General features: G+C 41.1%; 2 protein-coding genes across 7 annotated transcripts in view; one reads left to right on the top strand and one right to left on the bottom strand.

Moving 5' to 3' along the window:
* The window catches only part of CENPP (centromere protein P), a 227,334-nt gene that overhangs the window by 109,557 nt on the left and 90,340 nt on the right, over positions 1 to 27,437 (top strand). The window lies entirely within an intron of this gene.
* Positions 1,792 to 27,258, bottom strand: ASPN (asporin). Of its 5 annotated transcripts, XM_082694321.1 has the most exons (10): positions 26,965 to 27,214; positions 24,197 to 24,284; positions 23,178 to 23,360; positions 19,168 to 19,446; positions 16,760 to 16,872; positions 12,406 to 12,619; positions 10,979 to 11,089; positions 7,188 to 7,281; positions 6,637 to 6,775; positions 1,792 to 4,520 (listed from the first exon to the last, which is right to left on the bottom strand). In XM_082694321.1, exons 4-10 carry the CDS (start codon positions 19,415 to 19,417, stop codon positions 4,323 to 4,325), a joined length of 1,119 nt encoding a protein of 372 aa, XP_082550447.1. In that variant the 5' UTR covers positions 19,418 to 19,446; positions 23,178 to 23,360; positions 24,197 to 24,284; positions 26,965 to 27,214; the 3' UTR covers positions 1,792 to 4,322. The 5 variants fall into 5 exon arrangements, with proteins under 5 accessions (XP_082550447.1, XP_082550448.1, XP_082550446.1 ...); XM_082694322.1 differs by lacking the exon at positions 23,178 to 23,360 and having other exon boundaries at positions 26,965 to 27,215; XM_082694320.1 differs by lacking the exon at positions 24,197 to 24,284.

Genomic DNA, 27,437 nt, shown 5'->3' with positions numbered 1-27,437 from the left:
TTTAGTTTTAGTGACTGTAAGTGATTTTCAAAAAGTGTTATTTTTTTCCCATTAATTCAATGATCATTTTTATTATAGTATTTGGGAGAAAATATGGATGGATGGTGTTTGATATTTTTTTCTGTCTTGAAGTCCTTAATAAGACCAGTAAGGTGTAGTGATTTATTTCCAAACTTTAATGGGCTTCAAGTGAGTAATATTTTATATTTACCATAGAATGGGTTTGTGGCCGAAAACTTTTAATTCAGTTTGGTTCTTAATGATTTTTACTAGTGATTTGTGTTTTGTAAACAACAAAAATGATTAACAGCTGTGGGATGAAAAACAACATTAACAACAGGAAATGAACTGCAGTGATTTCAGGAATCTTTTCCAGGATTTAAAAATTTTTTGTTCTGTCTTTTTAGAAAAAGATAAACTTAGCTATGTTAAGGTCTACTACTGAGATAACAGACTGATCTGTTTGTTAACCTTATGAATTGAATTATTAATTTTAAGACCTGGATTCTTAAAATTTTAGTGAACATTTGACATTTACTTATAAGTGGTGGGACATCACAATTTTATTTTCGGTAAAATGAATTACTGAAACTATTGGAACTTTAGAATATTTTGATTTTAAAATGATTATCATTGTAATATATTCTCTTCATGTTAATGGCTTCATAATCTTTAATTTGTCTCATTAGTCAGTAATTTTCCAGTATAATAGTTACTCATCTTTTATGAACCTTTATGGTTTACCAAAGCAGTTTCACAAACTTTTTTTTAATGAACTATAGTGGGCACACAGTGTTCTGTTCGTTTCAGATGTACAACAGAGTGAATTGACAAGTCTGTACATGACTCAGTGCTCATGTAAGCGCAGTCAGCATCTGTCCGCACACATTATTGCATTATCACCAACTATATTCCCTATGCTGAACTTTTCATCCCCGTGACTGACTTATATTATATTTGGAACTCTGTGCCTCTTAATCAACTTCTCCTTTACCCACTGATCCACTGACCTCCCCTCGGGCAACCACCAGCTCATTTTCTGTATTTAAATATGTTTATTTGTTTCATAAATTCCACATATGAGTGAATTCATATGGTATTGTCCTTCTCTGACTTATTTTACTTAGTGGAATACTCCCATGTTGTCTATCCATGTTGTCACTAATTGTACAATTTAATTCTTTTTCGTGGCTGATACTCCATTGTATATCTACACATCTTCTTTATCTGCTCATCTGTTGGACACGTGGGTGGCTTCCATATCCTGGCTATTGTAAATAATGGGGGTGCATAGATCTTTACAAATTAGTGTTTTCATTTCCTTTGGGTAAATACTCAGTAGAGGAATTAATGGATAAAATCTTTATGTATTTTGGATACTAACCCTTTATCAGATATGTCATTTGCAAATATCTTCTCCCATTCTGTAGATTGCCTTTTTCTAAATTTTTTTTTTATGGCTTCCTTCGGTATCCAGAGTTTTTAATTTTCATGTAGTCCCAAGACTTTATTTTTGCCTTTGTTTCCCTTGCCTCAGGAGACATATCTCTAAATATGTTGCTATGGCCAATGTTCAAAATACTACAGCCTGTATTTTCTTTCAGGAATTTTATGGATTCCGGTCTCACGTTTAGACTTTTAATCCATTTTTACTTTATTTTTGTATGCGCTATAAGAAAGTGGGCCAATTTCATCTTTCGCATGTAGCCATCGGGTTTTTCCAGCACTGTTTATTGAAGTTGTATATTTGTGTCTCTTTTGTTGTAGGGTAATTGATCATACAAGCATTGCTTTATTTTTTTTTTAAAGATTTTATTTATTTGACAGAGTAAGAGGGGAAGATTACAAAAGATTACAGAGAGAGAGATTACAAGTAAACTGAGAGGCGGGGGGGAGGGGAGCAGGCTCCCTGCTGAGCCGAGAGCCCCATGCAGGGGCTCGATCCCAGGACCCTGAGACCATGACCTGAGCTGAAGACAGAGGCTTATTAACCCACTGAGCCACCCAGGCGCCCCGAGCTTTCTTTTATTTCTGGGCTCGTATTTTATTCCATGGATCTATCAGTCTGTTTTTGTGCTCGTACCATACTTTTGATTATAGCTTTGTAGGATACCTTGAAATACAGGATTGTGATACCTCCAGCTTTGTTCTTTCTCAAGATAGCTTTGGCTATTCCGAATCTTCTGTGGTACCAGGCAAGTTTTAGTATTATTTATTCTCATTCTGTGAAAATTCACATATAATTTGTCATTCAATCCTCATGGCAAACTAACTGATGAGGATTGTCACACTACCCTTTGTAGATGAGACAGACTCAAAAAGATTGTGACTTACCAGGACGGTAAAGGGAACAGGATTTCTGGTCTTGTTCTTGCAACTCAAAGCTTGGAATCCCTGGGCTCATTCTGTCATATCACTATTGGTGGTTAGCTTTTATTCTTTATTTTATTTTATCTGTTTTGTTTTTTAAATTAGGCTCCATGCCCAGCATGGGGCTGAATGCGGGGCTTGAATTTACACTCCTGAGAGCAGGAGTTGGGATCTTCAACCAACTGAGTCACTCAGGCAATCCACCTTCTAGTATATTAATCACACTTTGATCTTGCTCTCTATAGTTTTATAAGACAAAAGTAATTTTTTTTGCTCCAAGTTTCCAAACTTAGGTCAGAATTAGAAATTAAGTAAATGTCCTGTAGAGCATTGTTCTCACCCAGCTCCATGAAACTCTGCCCTCACCACTTGCACCCCCCACATTGGCAATGTCTGCAGACATTGTTGGGTGATGCCCTGTGAGAGTGGGGGTACAGGTGCTCCTGGCGTTTTGTGGGCAGAGACCTTCTGCAAAAGAAAGGACAGTCTATGCCCACCCCAGCCTCAAAACAATCCACCCCTCAGTGCCAGAGTTAGAGGCTGTCTCTAGGAAGAACAAGACCTATTCCTATTTACCCATTGCTGATCTGGATGTCCAAACCCTTCACTCCACCTTACATCATATATGGAATATTTTTCTACGACCCTCAAAATGATTCAAAATTTAGTTTTTGTGGTAGTTTAAGATAAAGGTGATTATGTTTCATAGCACAAGCATAATTTGGAATATTTCTGTAATGTTCCTATGAGAAAGCATTAATACTGTGCTAAAAGTGTTATAAATAAGTTTCTGAAAAATGTTTATGTTCCTGGATGGGAGAATAAAAATTAAACCAAAGCACGAATATTTTACTTCAAGCCAATATTTTAATTTTTTTTTATTTTTTTATTTTCTAGCTTTGCCTATGTTGAATGTAAATAAAAAATACATAGGGTATGCTTAGCTTTTGCACAGACCTTTAGTTTCTTTGTGTTTTGTTTAGGACTCTGCCTGTTCAGTTATACCAGCTATATTTTCAGAGTTGTTTATTTTGTCATATTTGAGTAAACAGTTTGTGTAGAATGGACAGAGTCCGGCTCTCCCAGCCTAGGTCTTATAAGCGACACCTTGAGAATACTCCTTAGCTTTGAGGTGACATTGTACTATGACCTAACAATTGATGTACTGTTGAAAGTTATAATGACTGAGATAATAAAGAATGTAAATTACAGATTTTATATAAACACTCACTATGTATTTTTATAGAGATTTTATACTCGGGTAATAATTAAATTAAAAGGTATATGCTATAGTCTGAAAGCAGATGCTATGAATAGCATCGGTCAGGTTGCTAATAAACACGGAAGACCTTATTATCAGGAGTTAAACATAAGGATAGTATAGTTTAAGATATGAGATTTGAATAAGATTATATGAAATCATACTTCAACATTAACAGAAACATTACAGTACTATCCGAGTTATTAAAGATTAAGAATAATATAATGTGCTTTTCATGTAACCATTCTTGTCAATTTTGGTTTGCTAACAGCAAATGAAAGAACACAAATTTTGCTAAGTCAAGCATTCCAATTACAGTACAGTTCTTTTAAAATCCACTTGATAACAAAGTGTTAAATACTGAATGTGGGTTTTTTTTGTTACTAAGAAAAGAATGTTCAAGCATAAGATTTGTGCAGAATCCATTTGTATACAAAAGGAAACTGCAGTAGAGCGCAGAATCCATTTGTATACAAAAGGAAACTGCAGTAGATGCGTGTTTCTCTTAATCCTGATGTAGCAATAGTTTTGCAAAATTGTGTTGAAATTTTTTGTCATAAAGTAAGTCAGTAGACTTACCATTTATGAATAGCTTTTGATTGTTTGCATAATACCACCATTTTTAATAGAGTTCAAGTATTCCAAATGTAACAATTTTTTAAATTTTATATTAAATGGATAATACTAATAACTACTTTCTGAAGTTCCCGAGCTGAACACTCATTCTGCTCACAACACAACGGAAAGCCGCAGGCTGCATTTCCCAGTACCTCACCGGGTTGTTGGATAAACTTATCGCACTGTATAAAGATTTCTTCATCTTCGGTACTGTTGGGCAGAAGTCATTCACTCCCACTTTTGTGATTGAATTAGAGTGGAGGAAGATTATCTGTGGCAGTAAGAGAAAGAAAGTACATAATCAGTGTAAAATGAAGATGCTTTTTTTGTAGTCCACATTTTTTCATGGGCTTATTTGCCCATTTATTTCACATTTATTTGAATGTTTTTCGTTTAAAATATATATACTTGTTTATGTCTGTTAAATATTGATTACATCCCCTCGGGATCTTGTGTGATACACAAAAGTGTTCTGTGTGTGCAGTGTAGCTCCTGCCACGGCCCCGAGCACACTGCCCGGTCAGCACATGCCTCCCTCCTCCTCTTCTCTTACCTATGTAGCAGTGTGTGTGCGTGTGCTTACTGCATTGCATGTTGATAATACTGTGTTTTAAAAGTACTAGAAATGAGCAGAAGAATGAAATTGAATGCTCCCAAGATTAGGCTTGTGAATATGAATTGTTAGCTAGCATTTTTTGTGATCAAGGTGAGGAAAAGTAGAGCTGCTTTATAGAAAAATATGTCTGTTAACAGCTTGAATACATATGTGTAATACAGGATCAACAGTCAAATCTTTATTTGCACCAATGGACAAAATACGGTTTTATAAACTCTAAATGTCTTTTGCATTATTATTCAGAAAGAAGGAATAGTGTATGGACTTCCCTCCTTTCGCTTTGATTCTTCTTTGGTCTTTCTGGCAATTGAGACTTCTGAGAAGTAAGAGCAGTCTACTGACAGCATTTTGGCAGATGAAAGAGGCTAAGATGAGGCCAAGGTATCAGTTCTGGCTGTCATTACCTCTAAATTGTGCTTTTAAATTTTGGTGAGATTGATCTGAGCCAGTCATGAGAAATCTGGGCATTGCTAAAACCTTTAAGTCTGGTGTTGGGGCCCCCTGTGCTGTCTATCAAACTTGGGGATTTTGTGACAGGTGGTTTGGTTCATGCACATTTCCTGGCAGTTCGTGGTCAGTGCAAGTTGTAGTTTTCCACAGCATTGACCTCACTGGGAAACAGTGCTGGATGTCGGTGTACTCGCTTTGTGGACATCTGTTGAATTGTACCCTTATGACTTTTGTTCTCCTTTATATTTCTGGCTTTTTGTGTGTGTTCTGATTCTATTCATTAAAAAAATGAATGCTAGTAAGAGTATGGGTAGATTTAAAAGCAGCCAGTAGTTGGAGTCAGAGTAAATTCTTTACTTGTTAAAGAATGCAAATTGGGAATGGCTTGAGAAGGAAATACTCAGGTTATTATGCTCAGTGATTAGATACTTAAATGCAGCACTTGGGAAAAAAGTAAAACTCATAGCCATCTGCATATACCACATCCATTTTGATGGCTTTATCTCAAATCTGTGTAGTGGACAAAACTTATTTAAAGATAAATCAGGAAGTAACAAGGCCCAGTTTTATTCTCAATGTGTTTTTGGTTCTTGGAAAATCAGGATGTTGTAAATCAAGAAAAGCACAGGAGAAAAGTGGACTAAGGTGAATTGGGATTAAGTAGGAATTCTTAACTTGAGGAACACAGATGAAAATTGGGGAGATTTGTGAAACTCCTAAATCTGTGCACAAAGTATAGTGTTCATTTTTTGTTCTTAGGAGAATCTAAGACTTTATCAGATGCTCCAAGAATTCTGGGGCCCTTTAGACCTGGTCAAGGTTTGACAGATTCAAACAAAAACAAGAAGAAGAAAGGGGAACCCATGATGCCCCAAATAACTGACTTCTGATTATGTATTCTGACATCAGTTTTTTAAAATCATACCCACTTCTTATCTAGCACTGCACTGATAATGAAAATACCTGGGACCTGTCCGCATACTCTTTGTGAAACGTTTCCAGAATGAAAGGATGAACGATCCTCCTCGGATTCCTCCTGACTATCCTACCTTTACATAGCCCCTGCCACCCCCGAAACTTGAAATTAGCCTGGTCAGTAACTCTGCTACCAGCTTCAGTAATAGGAGAAACTGGAGGATGGAAAGGCTACCTGAGCACATTAGCTAACGTCTGCTTAGAAGCCGTACCTTAACACCTCGGGCAACCTGCAGAGTCGTTACAAATCAGAGCTTGCATGGTCTTTGCCTCAGATACTCACACATCTCACAAAAACAAAGAAAAGTACTAGTATGTACAAAACACAAGTGGAAGAATGATTTACCTGGAGGTATTTCAATTCCTGCAATCCCGGAGGGATTTTTTTTAGTTTATTGTTTTCCAAGTGTATTTCTCTTACTCGTGGTATGTTAGCAAGACTTCCATTTTCAATGTCTGTGATTCTGTTGTTTCCTAGGCCCAGCCTAAAAATGGCATAAAATGGATCAATTCTTAGGCAGACATTGTGATGGTTAGCTGAAAACACCACAGCTGAGTGGGAAACAGAAGCCCAAGCCATTTGCGTCTCTCTTCAGAGAAAGGTTCTTCCTGGTTGCACACCATAACCCATTTCAGGGTGTGACGGCTGTCTCTTCCCTGTCAACAAAACTCTGTAGCTAACCTACACCAACCAAAGGGCATCTGAAAAGTTCTTTTCCTCATTTTACTTGGTGTCCCTCTATCCCCCCCCAAGACAGAGTAAGATATAGATGTCCCTGTTCATTTTATTTTCATGACAGTGACAGTTTTGATTAGGTCCCTCTGTTTCTCCAGGTGTCTCATTAGTATTTCCATCATATCCTACCACTTCTGAGTTGGGGTTTGGAGGGTTTTTACCTTTGCAGGTCTTTGTATCGTTTAAAATCCTCGAGTTCCACAGTTGAAATTTTATTATAGTCTAAATGAAGCTCCAGTAAAGTTGATGGCAGATCTAGGGGTAAGAAAAGAAATAGGCATGTTAGATGGAGTAAAGCCAAGCCCCATTGATTTTTCATGTACTTGTTAAGTTTCACTCTATAGACTCAAGCAGGCCTTTAGGGATCTGCTTTTTTTTCATCTTCTGATTATGAAAAATTCCACACATGAGCCACCACACTGCAGGGTCCAGTTTCCCATGTGTCTTTCATCCACCACATTAGTTGTCTGTGACTGGCTTGTTCATTGATTTTTCTTCATTCACTTGTTTTTGCTGGATTATTAAAAATTGAATTCCATACATAATATCACTTCACCAGTAAAGGCCTCACCAGATGTCCTTAACTCATCAGGTCCTCTTTGTTTCTGCATAACCATCTTGTCCAGTATCACAGCTAACGGAAGTCACAGGAATTCTTCATGATCGCGGGATATTCCTTTCCCCAGTGATCTCCAGTACGTTTTAGGGTTGATTTGTTCCGGTAGGAGTCCAAATAGAAGTTTACAGAATGCATTGTTTTCTCCCATCTCTTAAAATTTCTTTTACTATTAAATATATCTTTTTTTTTCTCTGTCTTGCACTGATTTCTTTCAGATATTGATTTGAGATAACTCACTTATGGATTGGACCAAGGCTTCCACATATTGTTTATCTTAGTCATTGCTTAAAAGCTAGTGCTTAGATGTAGAGACTGGATTAAACTCAGTAGATCAGTCTTTCACCTTATGGTCTTAGCATTCATTGATGAGTGCTGTAGGATTTATTATTTCATTAAGAATGTGAAAATGGTAATTTGCTGATTTTGTCATGCTTAGTACATTTATCAGTAGGATTGATATCTAAGGAATTTTCCTTCGTCAATTATTTAGTCACTGTGTAATACAATTTTTACAGAAAAGGCAGCAGAAATGCTTGCTTCTTTTAATTAAGAGGTAACCAGTGAAATTTTTTAAGTATTTTTATGAACACATGGGTTTTTACTCGGTTTGATATATTGGATCTATTGAAGTATTTATTCTCTTCAATTAGTAGTAGTTTCTGCATAAAGAGAAGCATCTACAGTGTAACCTGCCACATGCCAGGTACCCTTTGAACAGGGGCATCTTCTCTTCTCACCCCTGTGTGTTCTGACCCCAGCCCTCCCTACCCTCCTAGATTAACCTGAAAATTAAATCACACCTCATTTTATTAGGGGTGTGTGTGTGTGTGTAAAATGTATAGTTTGTCAACCATAGGTTCTAGCTAGCTGGGAAAAGTGTTCTTTTTTGCAACTCTTACAGAAACATTTCCTTCCTTTATCAGTGGTTAAGTCTGTTAAAGATATTTGAAGCATCCTTATAAATATCATTACTTTTACTGGCTGGATTTATGTTGATTCCAGAGTCTACTTTGGATTTTAGAAGGAAAAACAAAAACAAAACTAGAGAACAGGAAAACAATTCTAAACTCAGAGGGTTCTAATTTTTTGAGTTCTGATTAGTTGAGTTGAATTATACTAATGAAGTAGCTCTCATCTTTTCTAATATGGAAAAGAACAGAGGGGAGGTTCTCTCTTCAGAGGCCTGGCATACCAGTTGAGCAAATCCACCACACATATAAAAATCACTAAGAAAGAATCATAGATATTCTAGCCTGCAGTAGAATATGTTGAGCAGTCAGGGAAACTTGATAGAAGAGGGTTTGTAGAGCTTGAGGGGATCGTCCCCTTTGCTGGGCGTGGAGAAAGCGGACGACCCAAGAGAAAAGTAGAAGCCCTGCAGGGTGATGAGCATGGCCGGAGTCTGGGTGGGAGCTCAGCGGCGGTCAGCAAACACGTGCCTGCTTTTGCACAGACCCTTCTATTCCTACTCTTGCGTTCAAACAGGTGTCCTCTCCCCTCCACTGCCATGCTGCTCTGTAGCAGAGTTTTCCAAATGACCTGAGAGGAAGGCACGTTTTACCTCTCCTCGTGTTAACGTATCAGGTCTGGTCAGGACTCTTTGGACCTCTGCCTAATTTCATCCTGCTGAACGGGGTAGTGATGATTGGATTTCAGCCATCAGCCTTCTCATTTTAGCAAATAAATGAGAGAAACAAAATTTCACTGGCGTTTGAACGTCATGGGGATCTTGAAAGAGCAGTTACATGAATTGAGAGATTTAATTCCAATTTAAATTTCTGAAGTTAATGGCGCCTGAGTGGCTCAGTTAGTTAAGGGTCTGCCTTCAGCTCAGGTCATGTTCCCAGGGTTCGGGGATCTAGGCTCCCTGCTCGGTGGGGAGCCTGCTCGTCTTTCTGCCTCTGCCCCCATCCTTGCTTATGCATTCTCTCTTGCTCTCTCTGAAAAATAAATAAACTCCTTAAATAAATTAATTAATTAACAATAAATTAATTTCTAAAAATGTAATATGTTCCTTAAGCCTTTGGAAAAATCTGGAAAACATCATGAGAAGTTAAGCCTTCATTTTTCAGATACACTGAAACCTGAAGAGAATTGCTCTCGGGATGTGTTGCAGTGTAGGAGAGACTGCTGGTGGACATAGCCCTGGCGCAGCGAGCCGCAGCCTTTCTCCTTCCTGACCCTTCTCTCCTGCCCTCTGCCTGCCCTTCACTGTCATCTGCTCTCAGCATGTCAGAGGCATTTTTTGTATGGAACTTGTTAGGTGGCATTTATTTTTGTTGGTGGTGTATGAAAGATGAGAAAAAGTAAATTATTTTAGGTTTCTTATTGAAAAACAGAAAGCTGAATAAGGTGGCTTTTTAATTGTGTTGTTCTGAATTAAACTGATTTTTCCTGTATAAAAAAATTGTCTATCCAGCTTTTACTTTATATGATTTTTCTCCTAAGTGAAAGATCACCACTCGATTTCTAAGACCAGCTCTGCTGTGTCCTTTAACATAAGAGTTGATATTTGGATCAATCTTCTGGATCAGGTGAATAGTAGAAAAAGGTTTCCATAAAGTCTTTGCTTTTCCCGTGGACCCTGAAGGACAGAGCTGTTCGAAAGGAAACTACATGATTAATCACAGGGATTATTTCTGACTCAGGTCATCCTCATAGCAGAGAGAGAGCATCCCTGTCAGAGATGAGAAACGGCCTCTGAGCATGGTTCCCAAAAAAGGAGAGTCGGTGGAGCTCACTGCCATACTGGGAGCTTGGGGCAGAATGCTAGAAGACTGTCCAGGAGCAAACTTAAGGAACACTTTCCTTCGAGACACCAGCCTCAGGTCCCATCATAAAGAACAAGTCTCCATGATGCCAGGAGATGGCATTCACCAGCTGCCTGACACCATCCGCAGACCTTTCTGTGCACTGGCTCTTGACTCTGCACAGCACCCGAGTGAAGAAATGGGTACAGGGTGCACGCCCACCCCTGCCAGAGCCTCTGGCCCCGTGCACCTTCCCCAGCCTTCTCCTCTAGCAGGTGATCCCCAGAGTGACAAGTATAGAATAGTAAATGTTAAGAAGAAGGAATAGAAAGTTCATTATTTCTTAATGTTTGTTCTCACTGGGGAAACACAAAGATTCTGGTTTCATACTGGGAAAAAGAAAAAGCACTGTATATGGCTCTTATGTGTGTGAGGAGACAGCAAAGTTCACACCACCCTGACCAGGCCTACTGATAAAAAGTGTTCTGACAGCCTTGGGTTTTGACAATGTATACAGTTTACAACAGTGGTCGTTTAAAGGTGACAATTTTTTAGAAGTGTTTTATCTTAAATAAATACAAACCTTTAGGAATTGAGGTCAGTTTTGCTTCTGCAATTCTGATATGGAACACTGTCACTCCTTCAAATGCCCCTGGTTCAATCCCATTATTATCGAGAGGGTTTGCACTCATTTCTGCGGAGGCAAATGATATAGTTTAGCATGTATCTATTGTGTATGAAGAAGACTCGGTGCGGGCACTGACATCCCAAGAACATTCTGAGAAGTTCAAGCTTTATCCTGTACTCTTTTTCACTCACTGTGTTATTTCTGTGTCTATCTGTGCCCCTTTCTGTTGCTCTCTGAAAAAGACTGCTTCATGTTATGTAGGCCGAAGTAACAATATGCTTTTATTATGGTAGATTAATACTAGAATAGATTTATTACAGAAAATATAGGTAATAGGGGCACCTGGGTGGCTCAGTGGGTTAAAGCCTCTGCCTTCGGCTCGGGTCATGGGATCGAGCCCCATATTGGGCTCTCTGTTCAGCAGGGAGCCTGCTTCCCCCCTTCTCTCTGCCTGCCTCTCTGCCTACTTGTGATCTCTGTCAAATAAATAAATAAAATCTTTAAAAAAAAAAAAAAAGAAAATATAGGTAATAGATTTTTGCTTTGAATTTCTAAATCAATGACTTGTTTTCACTCTGTTCTGACCATGAGCATATTTTGTTGTATTAATTCTACATCTAAAAAAGAATCTCCTTCATAAAATTTAAAACACTTGTGTTTTAAACACTTTGTGTTTAAATATACATTTATTTGTCACCTAAGCTTTTAAAATTATAAGTCAATTAGAAATTATTTGATTAACAGAAATATAATCTTAGGGAGATTCCAGTAAGTGAGGCTGTTTGGTAAGTGCCAGGCATTTGGCTGACTAAGTAAGTGAGGAAGTGGATGAGAATATTGATCACAAATTCTGAATGAGTATTAGAGAGGGAGATGGCAGAAGTAAAATCTGATGGAGTTTATAAAGTACAACAGAAATTTCCTTAGCTCGGCAATCTTAAAGCAGATAATGTAAATTAGATGTAAATTTCAAATAATCTCTGAATTAATTTTGTACATTGTATTTGAATGGTTTATACAGCACATTAAAATACTACCTTTTTTGGTGTAAGCATATCCTTATTGTTTTTTTTAAAAAATACTACCTTTATATTAAATATGAATAACAGATCTTACTGATTAGGTGCAGTCAGAAAATTGAAACCACTGTAGGTATTTCAAAGGGGATTCTTGAGAGTATGTGTTAGAAACGGTGTATTTCTTTAAGGGCTATAAATTTTGTTTGATACTTTGATTTATAAATGGCTTAGATAGAGATTGTTAGATTAAAAACGTTAATTTTGGAAATAACCAGTCTTAATCATTCTTGCTGATGATAAAGACCTTTATCTTTGTATATTGCATATAATTCCAAAACGTTTCATCCATTTGCATAAACTTACCTAGAACATGTAAAGTATTCATTCCTTTGAATGTCTCCTTTTGTATTTTTTTAACTTTGTTATCATGAATCCTGAGTTCTGCTAGTGTCTTGGGAAGGTTAAATGGTATTTCAGTTAGTTGATTGTGCGACAGATAGAGCCTTCTCAACTTCTTTGTGGTTAGAAAAGCTTTTGGGTGAATCTTTGTTAGCTTGTTGTTGTTCAGAATCAAAGCCTAGATTAAAGCATAAAGAGATACACAATATTATGAGTCGGATTTGATTTACCAATATTCTGCAGTGATGAATTACTTATGGAAAACAATGGGAATTATGACATTCACATACTTTATTAACTGTGTAAATGATTCCCCAGTACAGTCTAAGCTAAAACAAATATTTACTACTGAGTTGACAGAGTGATTTTGAAACTTTGGTTTATCTTTTAGTAGGTGACATATTTGTGCAGTTAAGCCCTACCCCTGGCACCCCATTTCCTTTCATGGAAGTAATCGATGGTATCATATCTAAAAATCTCTTCAGGGAGCGCCTGGGTGGCTCAGTTGGCTTGGTTTGGGATCAGGTCATGATCTCAGGGTCATGCGTTCCAGGCCAGATCAGGCTCTACACTCAGTAGGAAATCTGGTTAAGGATTCTATCTCTCTCTCTCTCTCTGCCCCTCCTCTCTCTTGCTCACTTTCTCTTTCAAATAAAATAAAGTGAAAATCTATTCAGTCACATGAAATACATTTTTCTATGATTTTCTCTACTTTGAAAACCTTACTTCTTTCATGTTTACTAATGTGAAACATTTTTCTTGGACTGGAGACATGTAGGAGTAAACTGCTACCAAGGGCTACCTCAGACACTGGGGAGACAGCAGTGCATCCTGAGAAATACCTCAGGCCCTTGTCAGGGCCCTGTGGTCGAGGCCTCAGAGGAGCTCTAAGCCCAGACAGCAGCCCAGCTCTGCACCGTCGGGAGTCAAGCCTGTGAGGCATGTGGAGAGCTCCCCGGTGTGCTGGGCAGCGGGAACTACTCCATGTTTCACAAGGGCAGTGGCTGGGGCTTCATTTCTTGGGGCCTTCTTTCAGAGAGCAGCTCTAGAGTCATTCCATTTATGAATGTTGTCGCCAATCCCATTCTACACCAACCTTCTCGATGTTTCCAGATAGACTTAATATGGTCATGGTTCTTCCCCAGAAGAAATACAGACACTTTGGCTCCTACACTCCCTTGATTATTCTCTTTCCTGTAGGCCTATTTTTTTTTTTTTTTTTTAATAAAGTAGGCTCCACACCCAGTGAGGAGCCCATCTTGGGAACTGTATTCACTACTTGAGATCGAGACCTGAGCCGAGATCAGGAGTCAGACAGTCCACCGATTGAGCCAGCTGGGCACACTGTAAGCCTTTTTCTTATCTTTCCATCAGGTGTACTGTTTCACCTGAAGGAGACCTGCTACCATGTCCTTTTTCCTGTTATGCCACCAGCTAAGTGTGTTCTCTTCTCCTTTGGGGAAGAGTGGGGTAACAGCTTGGTGAGCCCTCACTCAACCCTATGATACAAACTTAGCAGAAATGATCTCTCTCCCTTTCACACAGAGGAAATGGGCCTGGTGACAGAGTGACCTGGGTCCTGTCGGGCCTAGTTCCTCTGCCCTCTGCACTTTGTTCTGCCATGGTGAGCGCTTGCTGTAGGCCTCCATGGTTGGGGGTCCCAGAGGGAGCATGTGCCTGGGAATTGTTTGCATCCTCCCGTTAGGACGTGCAGTTGCCAGAGCTGCCTAAAAGGAAGAGTGAGGAGTGTAGGATGGAGTGAGTTTGTATGGAGGGCCCCCTGCGGCTGACCCCCCGACTGGGTGAGCGGAGCATCTGCCGTTCCAGAAGTTCCAGAAGTGACGGTCACAGAGCCCCAGGCAGTGTGGTTATAGATAAGGACAGAGGATGAGAGAAGGGTAGCCTTTCAGAGGTCAGACAAGAAGCCGTCCTGATGAGTGAGGCGGTGGCCAGCGGACCAGGAATTGGGCGTGTGGGTAATGATCCCACTCATTCCCTAAACACGGCTTGTCCTTTGTGTAAGAACCAGAAGGCCAAACAGCCAGCCAAAACAGAGAATTTATAAAATATTTTAAAAATGTTTTGATTGTCTTTAAGAACAGGTATCATACAAGATGACATTATAATTAAATGTTTTAAAATAGACTGCATGCCCACAATTCAGGTAGAAAGTGTGCAGTGAGAAGTGCTTTCCCATTGAGGCAGTCGGAAAGCACGAGGGCGGTTGGCAGCACTGAGCCACTGGGTGCTGGCGTCTTACATGCATTCATTCCTCTGAGTGAGTCTCACAGCCTTGGTACAGCTCTGTTACAGGGGACGAAGGCAGGCTTGACGAGGCAGGCCACTGGCCCAGCACTTTCTTCTAGTAGGGCCAAGGTTTGAGCCTAGGTCCACCTAACTCCAGAATTCATTACTCCTCCAACAAGTGCCACATAAAGCTGACTGGACAGAAACAGGCCTAACACAGCTCCTGACACCTTTCAGACTCACTTCCCAGTGAATAATGGGAGTACAAGTGGGCTAAGTCCCTGGACACTCCTAAAATGTGATAAAATTATATGACAAATTAGGAACTGTTTATGATGTTGGTATTGAATACAACATTAATCATCCCTGTGGTTATAAAGCTGAAGAAGTGGCAGAAGCATTGTGGGCTGTATTCCAACTTCTGAGAGTCAATAATGGCCTTGCCATTCTCCAGAAGTTTCTGTGGTCTGATGGTGGGACGGACTGGACAGATTCTTCATGGCATTATTTTAATATTTAAGTGACGCCTCATTATTAGATAAATATATGCTCTTCTAATCTCTCTTTTTTAAATATGGAAACTTTATTATGTATTGAGCCTTACCAAATCTAAGCTGTCCAGTCACAGCCCTGGGAGCCCACACCTGGCAGCACAGGGCGACGTGTCTCTGCCAAGAAGATAGGTAGAAAGCCTAAGGAAAGAGCATTCCTTGTGGTGCCTAGAACATGGCCAGCCTCAGTGTCCTTGCTCATCCAGCAGACATGACCGCCTGCATGATGGGACCGAATAGTCCCCTTCCCCCTGCCTGCTAGGTTGGGTCCTTAGTGTCCAACTAAGGGGAACCAGGCCTACATGGGTGGCTGAAAGAGAATGATGTGGCCTTGGGATCGCTACCTTCTCCTCTCAGTGCCCTAACTGCCCTGGACATGACGGGCCTTACGTTTCTGCCCTCCAGCCCAGCATGAGAATGTGTAAACATAGCCTTGAAGGGGAGTGTTGGCTGCCCTCCCTACTGCCACCCTTACTCCATGCTGAAGGGAAGAGCGGACTCCCCCCGTGGCTGGCACGTGTGGAATCAGGCTCTTCTAAAACCCAATTACAAAATAAATTGAAGATTTTACTTGCTAAAATCTAGAGGCTCTAAGTGTTACATAGAAAACTAAGAGTCTTTTAAATCTTGGAAAATGAAAATATTAATAAGTATTATAAGGAAAAATTATTTTTCATTTTTAAAGTTCTAGGGGAGGAACTACTGGGTGGCTCAGTCAATGAAGCAGCTGCCTTCAGCTCAGGTCATGATCCCAGGGTCCTGGGATCAAGCCCCACATCGGACTCTCTGCTCAGCTGGGAGTCCGCTTCTCCCCTGCCTGCTGCTCCCCTGCTTGTGCTCGCTTGCGCTCTCTCTCTGTGTCAAATAAGTAAATAAAATCTTGGGGGGAAAAAAGGTCTAGGGGAAAATGCCATACAAGTACATATTAAGTAGATATGATGCATGACCGGCTTTCAGAGATTTGTGGGGTCTTCAGATAAGTCAACAGGTTTGGATACAGATTTTCTTAAATTGTCTGCTAATGAGTTCTTATTAATAATCATCATCACAGTATAGTGACTGTGATTACCTAAATATATCATACGCTCATTTTAGGACCTTTTTTACTTAAACTCTTAGCCCATTGCCTTTTACCTGGCTTTCATTTCAGTTAACATCACTTAAATTAATCAAATCTAATTTCTCATTACTATAACACTACTCAGTATCAGAGATTTTTGTCATTCTTCACACACAGAAAAGTAAGACTTGCTGGGGCACCTGGGTAGCTCAGTGGGTTAAGCCTCTGCCTTTGGCTCAGGTCACGATCCCAGGGTCCTGGGATGGAGCCCCTCATCGGGCTCCCTGCTCAGTGGGGAGCCTGCTTCTCCCATCCCTCCATCCCCCCCCAACCCAGCTGTGCCTGCTTGTGATCTCTCTCTCTGTCAAACAAATAAATAAAATCTTTTTAAGGGAAAAGAAGAAAAGTAAGACTTGTTTACACAAAATACGAGTAATCCTTTTAGCAAATATATTCTTACGTAAAGTGAAGTGAGTCCTTTAAAATCATTTTCTTTGATTTCCTTAATTTTATTGTTTTGAAGGTCAATCATTTGAGTATCAAATGGAATGTTGCTTGGAACGGAGGACAAACCTGAGAAATAAACGAACATGTTACACATACATGATAAGTTAAAGAAGAGTTTTCTTTTTTAAAGAAGAGTTTTCTAATTTGATGGAAATGTACATCTTTTAAAATCCGTGGTTGCCATTGAGAAACAGCAAAAACAATGCTCTTTGGAAAGACCTGCAGACCTTTTCAAGTAACTTAGGTATTTTTGCAGGGTGCCTAGCTGGGTCTAGCTGTCACTGCTCATCTGCACAAGGTGACAGATAAGGAGGTAAATGTGGTGTGCCAGTATGACTGCTGGGAGGTGACTGCAGCTGAGCTGCACCTAAAGCCCTCGTGCTGAGGAGCAGTGACATTCTCTGCCATTTCTCAGGCTCTTGTAGGGCTGAATTGGAACCTATAGGTTTTGATCATTTTAAGAAGCCTCAACATGTAGAAAATTGTGCTTAGAAAATAAATTATATTATTTTCATGTACATTCTTTAAAATGTTACTACATATTTCCTTTAATAATGAATTCCTCTACTCATTTGTCCGTTAAATTTGAGTTACAAAAACAACTCATCCTTCGCTCCCTGTTGATGTCTGGGTGTGCAGGAGACGGAGACCTTTGCTAACACCCTCCCCTCCTCAGCACTGGGTCTCTTCCAGCCATTGCTTTGACCCACACCACGGCCCGCCCATCCCCCGTCAGTTCGCACTCCTCCTCACAGGTTTGATGGTAGCTGTCTGTCTGTCGTGTGAGGTTAAGGGACAGCTGCATCGCGCTCTCAGTGTATGTGGGTACTCAGCTCATGTTAAATTACTTAAAGACTTAATGGTATTTTCCCCTCTTAAATTAAAAAAAAAACAAAGAAGAGCGGAAATTACCAAGAGCTGTACGTGGTGCTTCTCTTCCTTAATTTTCTTGCTTTCCCTAGATGGCCGTACATACCCACCATGCCTGCCGTCAGACAGGCTGTACAGTAGTTATGCTTGACGAACATGGGGCCTTCTTGTTTTTCTCCAACATTTGTTATTGAAATGTTCAAGCATGCAGAAAAGTTGAAAATTTTACAGTGAAAACCCATAGTCGCTTTCTACCATCAATATTTTACTATATGTACAATTCATCCATCAACTCATCTTTTTTAATGCATTTTACAGGGAGTTTCAGATGTTAGTATGCTTTGGGGGGCCCTCCATCCTCCTAGGGAGCAGAAGTATATTTAACAGCCTCACTGGAGGGCTCAGTATCAAAATACTGGGAATATCAGCACTTCACCCTGTAGGCCTGAGTACTTTCTCCTCCATAGTTTACAGCGATGACTCACTCTTTTTAGAAGTTTGACCATAGATAGTAAAAGGGAAGGGGAGTCACTTGGCAGGCTAGCAAGGTATCCATTTTGACAGGAGATGGTTTTGGTCTTAGGAAATGAAGTGGAAGGTCTTGGAGGAAATGGGCGGCTCTGCAGAAAGCACTGGGTAGCTTAGACTGGGACTGACCTTTCTCATCCCGCCCCTGATGAAATTGGAAGCTCTGGAAAGAAATTAATTTTCTGAGGGAGGAAGAGTGACAGAGCTACAGACCCTTTTCATTGTCTTGGTCACGTGGGAGAGGTGAGGTATGTATGTACAGCATGACACGTGTGTGCCACACTTTGGCTTCCCACAGTGGGGCACATCTGAGCCTTCCCCTCTCCTGGAGATGGGCAGGTACAGTGAACTCTTGTGTGCATTTCCCATCTCACCCTCTCCCTGAGCAGGGTATGAGTGTACCCCTCTATTCAAGAGCATCTTCATTAGAAATATTTGAAAAAATACTCAGCAGGGAATCATGCATTTTAAGACTTTAGAAAGTGATTTAGTGCAGTCACTTCTTTTCTAGACATTCTAAACCTACATCATTCAAAACGAAGAACACTGACTTTAAAATGTCTATAGTTTCACAAACTATATAACCTATTTATTGCTGCAGATGGGCAATTTATCTTATCCTTATAGAATGTTACTAGAAGGCACACTGCCAGACTGCTGACATCCTGAAATGAACCATAGTGCTGTCCATTCTCTCTGAAGGAAATTAAAATGAACCATTTTCATTCAAATTTGAGAAGAGAAGGAAATGTTTTATATATGAAATTCCCATTGCTTTCGTTTGGTTGTCTGGGTTTTTAAGATAAGTTTCAATGTACTTTGGTTTTGTTACATTTTCAAAGAAGTTAAATGAAAAATTGCTTTACAATTAGCTGATTTTTGGAATTTCAGTGAGGTCTCTAACTATCCTTTCAGTTTTATCAGAATGAATTTTCACCAAAATAAGTTGACATTTGTTCTTACCTAGATCGGAACAGTGTACAACTCTCGAGTAGCACTGGCATCCAAATGGACATGTTGGGAACAGATCAAAAGGGAAAAAGGGGTTAATTGGCTCTCTTGTTGGAAAAAGAGAGTTGTCATCATCAGGGTCGCCACCCACTTCATCTTCCATGTCCTTCAGCATCATGTTCTTCAGCGTCATGTATGACGGGCGAGATAAGGGCTTAGCAGAGCATAAAGCCAAGAGTGCTAGGAGCACACACTCCTTCATGTCGTCTCGTGTAGGGGACCAACCTAGAACTAAGGAGACACTAAGATTGAGTTAAACAAAATCAGAGCTAATAAGAGCACAACAACAATCAGAGCTATTCTGCCCCATTGCTAGGGTGATTTGTTAAAAAAAAAAAAATTTTTTTTTTAAAGATTTTATTTACCTATTTGACAGACAGAGATCACAAGTAGGCAGAGAGAGAGAGAGAGGAGGAAGCAGGCTCCCTGCTGAGCAGAGAGCCTGATGCGGGGCTCGATCCAGGACCCTGGGATCATGACCTGAGCCGAAGGCAGAAGCTTCAACCCACTGAGCCACCCAGGCGCCCCTAAAAAAATTTTTTTTGTAAAAAGTTTTTGGAAAGCAGTTTGGCAATATGTATTGGAAGTTTTAAAAATATCTTTTTCATCCACTAATTCTTTTTGTAATCTAGTCCCAGGAAATGATTCTAATGTGCATAAAGATGTCCACGACAAAATTCGCAAAATAGCAAAAAGTTAAAGATAACTAATGGTTTAAGTGAAATAGTAAAATAAAATAGGGTGTATGTATTCCATAAAATACTTTTGAACTTAAAAAATATTTACAGAATTTACAAATATTGGGGTCCCTGTGTGGCTCATTCTGTTAAGCATCTGCCTTTGGCTCAAGTCACGATTACAGGGTTCTGGGATCAAGGCCTGCATGAGGCTCGCTGCTCTGTGGGGAGTCTGCTTTTCTCTCTTCCTCTGCCCCCCTGCTTGCACTTTCTCACTCTTTCTTTCTCTCTCTCAAATAAATAAATAAAGTCTTCCAAAAATTAAAAAAAATTAAACATATAGAAAGCAAATATTAAAAATCTGTATGTAAAATAAACTTACAAACACTCAAAAACTTGGCAGAAATATAGTTAATTCATAATCCTGAGTAGTAGAACCATGAATGACATGTATTGTCTTTTTTTTTTACTTTTATAATGGCCAGTCAGTACTACTGTTCTACTTAGGAAACTAATGATGCTTTTTTTTTTTTTTTTTTTTAAGATTTTATTTATTTGTGAGAGAGGAAACACAAGCAGGAGGAATGGAAGAGGGGGAAGCAGGCTTTGTGCTGAGCAGGGAGCCCGATGCAGGGCTGGATCCCAGGACCCTGGGACCATGACCTGAGTTGAAGGCAGATGCTTAATGACTGAGCCACCCAGGCGCCGCATAATGAGTGCTTTTAAAAACCAAAACAGGGGGCCCTGGGTGGCTCAGTGGGTTAAGCCTTGGCCTTCAGCTCAGGTCATGATACCAGGGTCCTGGGATCGAGCCCCGCATCGGGCTCTCTGCTCAGCAGGGAGCCTGCTTCCCCCTCTCTCTCTGCCTGCCTCTCTGCCTGCTTGTGATCTCTTTCCCTCTGTCAAATAAATAAATAAAATCTTTTAAAAAAACAAAACAAAACAGGGGGCGCCTGGGTGGCTCAGTGGGTTAAAGCCTCTGCCTTCAGCTCAGGTCATGATCCCTGGGTCCTGGATCAAGCCCCACATCGGGCTCTCTGCTCAGCGGGGAGCCTGCTTCCTCCTCTCTCTCTGCCTGCCTCTCTGCCTACCTGTGATCTCTCTCTGTCAATAAATAAATAAAATCTTTAAAAAATAATAAAAATAAATAAAACCTAAAACACATTATCATACCAGACTCACTTTTCCCCATATCCTTCCATTGCCTTAATATATGATCCTTTCGAAGTAAAACCCACATGTCCCCTTGGCCTCGCATCTGGAGGTTGTAATAACCCCTCTCCCCAACACCAGCCTCACTTTCAGACTTGGTCACTTTTTCCGCAGTGTACTTGGATTTCCTCCTTTTAATCTGTTCCATTGTCTAATACCTGATCCAGAGCATCTGAGGGCCAGACTTCTTATTCTTTTCATGTTCATCTTTCTGCTGAGTTTTGTTTGTTTGCTTTCTTTGAGGGACGGAGTTGTTTTCCGTTGTATTTTTAAAGCCCACACAAAACTGGAACGAATGATCCAGAACCTTCTGGGCATAAATTTATTGTTGTCCAATGGCAGATTTTTCTGCAGGTGTGTCTTAACTTTCACTTGTGAAGCAAACTACAGTCTTTGTAATTTTCAAAAATTAAAAGCATTTTGAAATCACCTACAGCAGATTTATGCCAGTTTTCCCCTTGGGGTGTGCAGTTGGTGGCAAACAGATGCCCACTGGTAATGCTGTGCTCTGGCCAGAGGGCACGCACACTCTCCCCAGATGTCCCTCAGCCAGATCCCCAGCAGTCCAGCTGGACTCCCTTGCTGGACCTGAGCACGACAGCGCCTTAGCCACACAGGCCATCCAGAGGCTATCACAGTCAGTCCAGCCTCAGGAAGACCTGGCTCCCCAAATCCTTGAGCCGTGCCAGCTCCTTACAGGTTCCCAGAACCCAGAAATCAGCTTGAACCTCTCTCCATGGCATTGGTCTTTCTGGACTTGGCATCAGAAGTGAGTTAAAGTACTCAATTATATGTGTTATGCCTTTTAATCCCCAGGGGTAGGTGGGGGGGGGGATTCTATGATCAGTTATCCACCTGGTAATTTGCATTATTTAACTCTGAAATCCAAATGGCAATGCGAGCACTTTGTCCAGTGGGTTCCTGGACATCCCCAGGTAGATACATGAGATTTCTCTGTGATAACCCATGCTCAATTATGCCGAGATCAGGACATAGCTGAGAATGGCAAACACTTTTTTATTTTAATAATTGACTTCAGAACCAGCCTGGCCTCTCACCTCTTCCTCGCCTTATGGAAACGTCAATTCAGTTGATTCCAGACATGTCCCCCACGTTAACCTGGAGGAATGAGGGGCGCAGAGAGCTTCAGCGGCTTCCCCAAAGCCACATAACCAGAAGAGTTAGACCCCAAGGTGGAGCTCACACTCCCAACCTGTTGTCTGCATTTTCTGCTGCTACCTATGTGGAACACGCTCTTGCATCCTGAAATCCAGTGGCCTCAGCTGCATAGTCGGTCATCTTTTCTTCTCCAGCCAGTCCACACACTGCTGTTGGCGCCCGTCTACACGAGGAGGGGTGCATGCCCAGCCTGGGCTGGGAGGGCAGGAGGGGTCAGATTCCTATGGTGCAGAGACCCTGTGCTGGCCGCGTGAGGCCGAGCAGTGTCTGTCGGCCGGCTCAGGGATGGGCAGGTTCCCTTTCTGTGTCTAGTCCCCCAGCGCCCAGGAACCCTGGCACGCGCACCTGTTAAGTTCAGCTGGGCTCCGTTTCCACTATCGCTTTGTCTCTGACATGTTACTTCTGCTTCCCAGGAGCCTGCCCAACTTGGATCCACTATGTTTCTTGACCTAAGGCATCTGTGTCGTTCCTGGCTTCCTAGTACTTGGTTCCCAGCTTTGCACTGACCTTCCAGATCTCCCATTCCCTGGCTGATTCAGCCCTGAATGGTCCTTAGTCGCACCAAGGCTTGTCCCCGGTACCAGTTTATTCTTTACTGTTGTCTGCAGCTCTGCCTTCTGTGGCCACAGCTGCCCCTGGCTCTGCCTTTGCTGGACGTTGCTGAAGTCTTCCAGTGGGCGTGGGTCAGAGCCTTGCTGTGTACCAGGCGTAGAGTTAGGATGCAGACTCTGTGACGCAGAGGCCCCTCTCTCCCCATCCTCTTCCCTCCCTCATTTCCCCCCTCAAAAAAATAAAACCACAGCTCCTGATCCGCTACTCTCAGCCAAGCAGGGGCTTGTTGTAAAAGCCAGTGCTGGAATGTCAGGTGCATTTATGGAAAAAATGAACACATGCCTAAGTTAATAAACAGAGCTGAACCGCAAGGAGGGCGGGCTGACTGCGTGCACTGTGGCCGGCACCTTGGAGGGATCTCCAGGTGTGTGGTCTCTAGACTCACAGGGCAAAATTCTTCACCAGAGATCAGTTTATTCCTCACACTCTCAGTTTACTGTTGGAGACCAACAGATATAAAGCTATCTGTAAAATATACATACACAAGAAAAGGTTGGAATAGAATACGCAAACCTAATAGAGAATAGGCTACTGAGTGAAGGACTATTTTCTTCTTTTTAGGGGCCTGTTTTTTAAATTACTAGGTTGGTTTTTAAATATTTTAGGTATCAGTCTGCTGACACAATTTGCTCTGGTGCTCTATATACTTCTGCCTTTTCCCACCGCTTCTGTAACATCAGACAGTCGGTACCATCAAAGGTTTCTCATCCACCCTTCCCTCAAGAGTCAGACTCAGTGCCCACCTGAGGAATCTTTGGGGGCTGTGGTTTCCTGAGGCCTGCCCCCAGTTGCCCTAGTCCGTGGGAGATGAGTTTAATCAGGAGTTATTACTGAATTTGTTGAGTTTCAGTATTTTCTTGTAGAAACTTAGAGCTATACAGGGCTTGTAGGTTTCCTGTCTAGACCAGAGAAATTTATGTAACAAGTACTATATCTGAAGTGATAGACATAAGAAAACCATAGAACCTTAACAAATCCACATAAAAAGAGGAACATGGTAGAGCTCCAAGCACTTCTGGGCTTTCTCTGGCCTGGCAATGGGACTGGGAGCTCGCCTTCACTCCTCCTGCCCCAAGATATAAGAGAGCCTGGGAGCCAAGTGAAGACGAGGATCAGGTGTGACTAGCCGAGAGGGACAGCCGAATGAGGGGACCACACGAGGCTGAAGGGGAGGGGCAAGCCAGGCATCAGGGCTGCAGACCAGCCCTGCAGACCAGGGTCAAGAGACCCATCAGCCAGTGTGCCCCGCCCCCTGCCCTGGAGGAGGTGGGGGCTCTGGGGCTGGGGCAAGCCCGTGGTACCTGGGACACTTTCTGGTTGCTGGCTGATGGGGCAGTACCCCTTGTCCGTGCCTCCTTGGGCCCTTCCTCTGCAAGTGAGGGAGGAGACCTGCGAAGACAGGAAATGGCACGTAGGTGAAACTCATTCCGGGTGTTGGAGCCTCCCCGGAACATACTGGGTCAGTTAGTATGTCTATTCTCTGCTTGCATGACTCCAGCAAGTGCTCCTCGAGGAGCATCTGGTTCCCCTGTTGTCCATCTGTGCTGGATAGGAAATTCTTTATATGGAGACCCAAAGTGCCTTCTGGCATGTTCTTTCCGTGCTACTTCTGACTTCTGTTAGCTATAGAAGATTAATGTAATCTCTCTGCATTCTTTTATATCCTGGCTCTTTAAAAACTGAAGTCAGGCAAGCCTTGATTCCATGAGGGATTCACCCTTTACACCCTTCATCTGAGGTGAGAAAGTACAAGTGATAGTAAGCCCCAACCGTGCCCTAACCTGGCTGACCAGTTTTTTATCAGTAGAAAAATATTGGGGTGTCCAGGAGGAACTGCTATATAGCAGTGTTCTGTTATTCAGAAAGAATTTAGAGTATTACTTCTCACTGAAAGTTATATGACTTCAGTTTTCTTATTTTTAAATTTTTAGTTTTATTAATATTTAGGCTTAAGCTCTTATTTGATAAGTCTGGGTGGTAGAATGTGCTATTTTTGAAACTTTTTTAAAAAGTTTGTGTTTTGTTCTCAGGAAGACTCAGTATTTCCCCAGTTTAGACCAGTTTTGCCAGAGTTTATTACTCATGGAAAGCTTTGGACTTTTTGGTTTCAAGTTTCCTTTAATCAGAATAATATCTGGAATATTATTTCAGTGCTACTGCTGTTATTAATAAACTGTGGCACGTTGGAGCCAGGAAGGGCCTCTGAATCGTTGCTCCCACTGCTACTGCTGTCTTTGACAGCAGAGGGGCCAAGGCCAGCCTCCTCACTCCTGCACTGCCAACCCCCCCCCCCACACACACACAGCCCCCCTAGGCCAGCCCCAATCCCACAGTGACTTCAGACAGTAAGCAGACTCTCCTCAGAGAGGACGGGGCACGCGGTTTGGCCAGGTCCTCTGGACTGGAAATGGAGCTAAGAAGTGTCTCTCTGAATCTGCATAAACTCTTATTTTCCACTTAAATGTTCCACAAACTTAGAATGGAAAATTTGTCTAAGTGAAATGGTATTTCCTCTCAGACACTATTATTAGGAAAATAAGTCACTGTGCTTTTAAATCCCATGCTTAAAGGTCTGCCTGGTGACCCTTCCCCTTGGCTGACTTGTCCCTATCTGTTCCCAAGTGCTAGTAGTAGTTGTCAGTCGTAAATGTGACAGAAGGTGCTCGTGTACTCACAGAACATCTGAGCTGGATCCAGGCACAGTCGAGGCTCAGCTCTGTACTTGAGCAAGTAAGGAAAAGTTCAACGTCCAAACATGCACTTGGACACTTACAGAGCCTTTTGGAAGGAAACTGATGCTTTTAAGACTGCACTGTCCTTAGAGAAATAATTCCCTTTACCCCAGAATTGTAAATCGCATCTGATAAAGAAGTTGTGGCTGCCTTTCCTCTTACACAAGTTTTTGTCCTTCATTCGTTTTTCAGTACATCTTAAAAAACAAAACACTCCTACCTCTTCCTTCTCCACTGTCTGCTACGGTGCATTAAGACTTTTGCTTCTGAAGTTAATGTGTTTTGTCTCAAACCTCAGATCAGGTACCCAAATACTCTTTTGTAGTGGAGCAGCTGGTGGAAACAGAAGACTTCTTTCCACCACACTGTGTTGCAAAATACCGAAAACAAATTAAAAACATCCCGATACTTTCCCATGTGTGTGGGCTTACGATTTCTTTGTATTTCCTATTTTTTTTGTTTTTAAACAACACAGTGGTTCTTGGTGGGATGGAAAAGAACAACACTGTATTCTTAGAGAGGTGTAGACCATCAGGTTTCACCCTCAGCATGTGGCCACGGCTTGTGGCTACCACATCTCTGAACACACTAGCAAGAAGGAATGCTGTGCTCTGTTTAGATTCTGAGGGAGTAGAATATCAACTACATTGTTTAATTTCTTTTCATCTAAGATTTAATTTAAAAATTTACTTTGGGAGAAGATAAGGGAAATCTTTATTTTAAATTCTGACTCTGGAGTTTTGTGAAAAGAAGATTCTGATCTTTAGATATGGAGCTAGTTGAAGTATTGCTGATAACTGTTCTTTCTTGGAATTACATGCATCTCCATGTTAACTGTCCAGTGCTATCTTTTTACATAAGAATAAGGAAGGCATTTTTCAAAAACAGTATTAATATCCAAATGTGTAAGTAAAACTGACATTAGGATAACTCATATTTTGAAGACACATTAGAAAACATCATAGTTTTACATGTGGAAAGAAATATTTACTGTTTCACATAATATTTTTGTGATATCCACCAATTTCATTATCATTAATTATTTTAAGGTCATGTTATTTTCCTAAAAGAGCATACTCAAAGCATATTTGTTTAAATGATTTCTAAAATCAATCATGTTAACATTTATGGTGAAGCATAATAACAGATTTTCATTTAACTGTAAAAGTTACATGAAAATAAATCCATTCTATATAAAGCCTAAAGGCTAGAGTAATTTTATGTTATATATTTAAGTCCTGATTTTTAAGGAATTCTGCAGATAAACTTGATCACGTATTTCACAAGCACTGATGTTAATAACGTTAATGCCCCCTTAGAAGAACCTGAAAACATACCTCAGAGGAGAGTTAGTCCCGAGGGTCGCGGGTCCCAGCATGTACTCCTTCTGCGTCGTGTCCCGCTGCTCCAGGTGCAGCTGACGGAGAGGTGAGCCGGTGTCGCGGCCGAGGAGCACGTCGCTGCCGAGTGCCGTGTGGCTGCACCCTGGCTGACACTGGAATAAGCCTCCACAGATTAGCCCATGGTAGTGCTGAGGGGCCAGATTAAAACTTGTTACTGCTCATGTGTTTTCCATCACTGTTTGTATCGTAGCCAAGACTTCTAGCTAAACTCTAGACGTCTACTGGAAGATTCTGAAGGAAAAAAACGGAGTTTAATAATGCATGGCAACTGGCCATCAAAAGTGCAGTCAGAGTCATTCAAGAAATACCTGCTTTGAAAAAATACTTTATGAAATCCTTAAATGAACAAATACTGGTAGATTACACATTTTAATAATCTACTGATAGAAAATGTATTCGTCTCGGTA

This window comes from Mustela nivalis (assembly GCF_964662115.1).
Source record: "Mustela nivalis genome assembly, chromosome: 13".
Lineage (NCBI taxonomy): Eukaryota > Metazoa > Chordata > Mammalia > Carnivora > Mustelidae > Mustela > Mustela nivalis.
The sequence above is the reverse complement of the archived record's forward strand: the minus strand, read 5'-3'. Positions and strand labels throughout refer to the sequence as shown.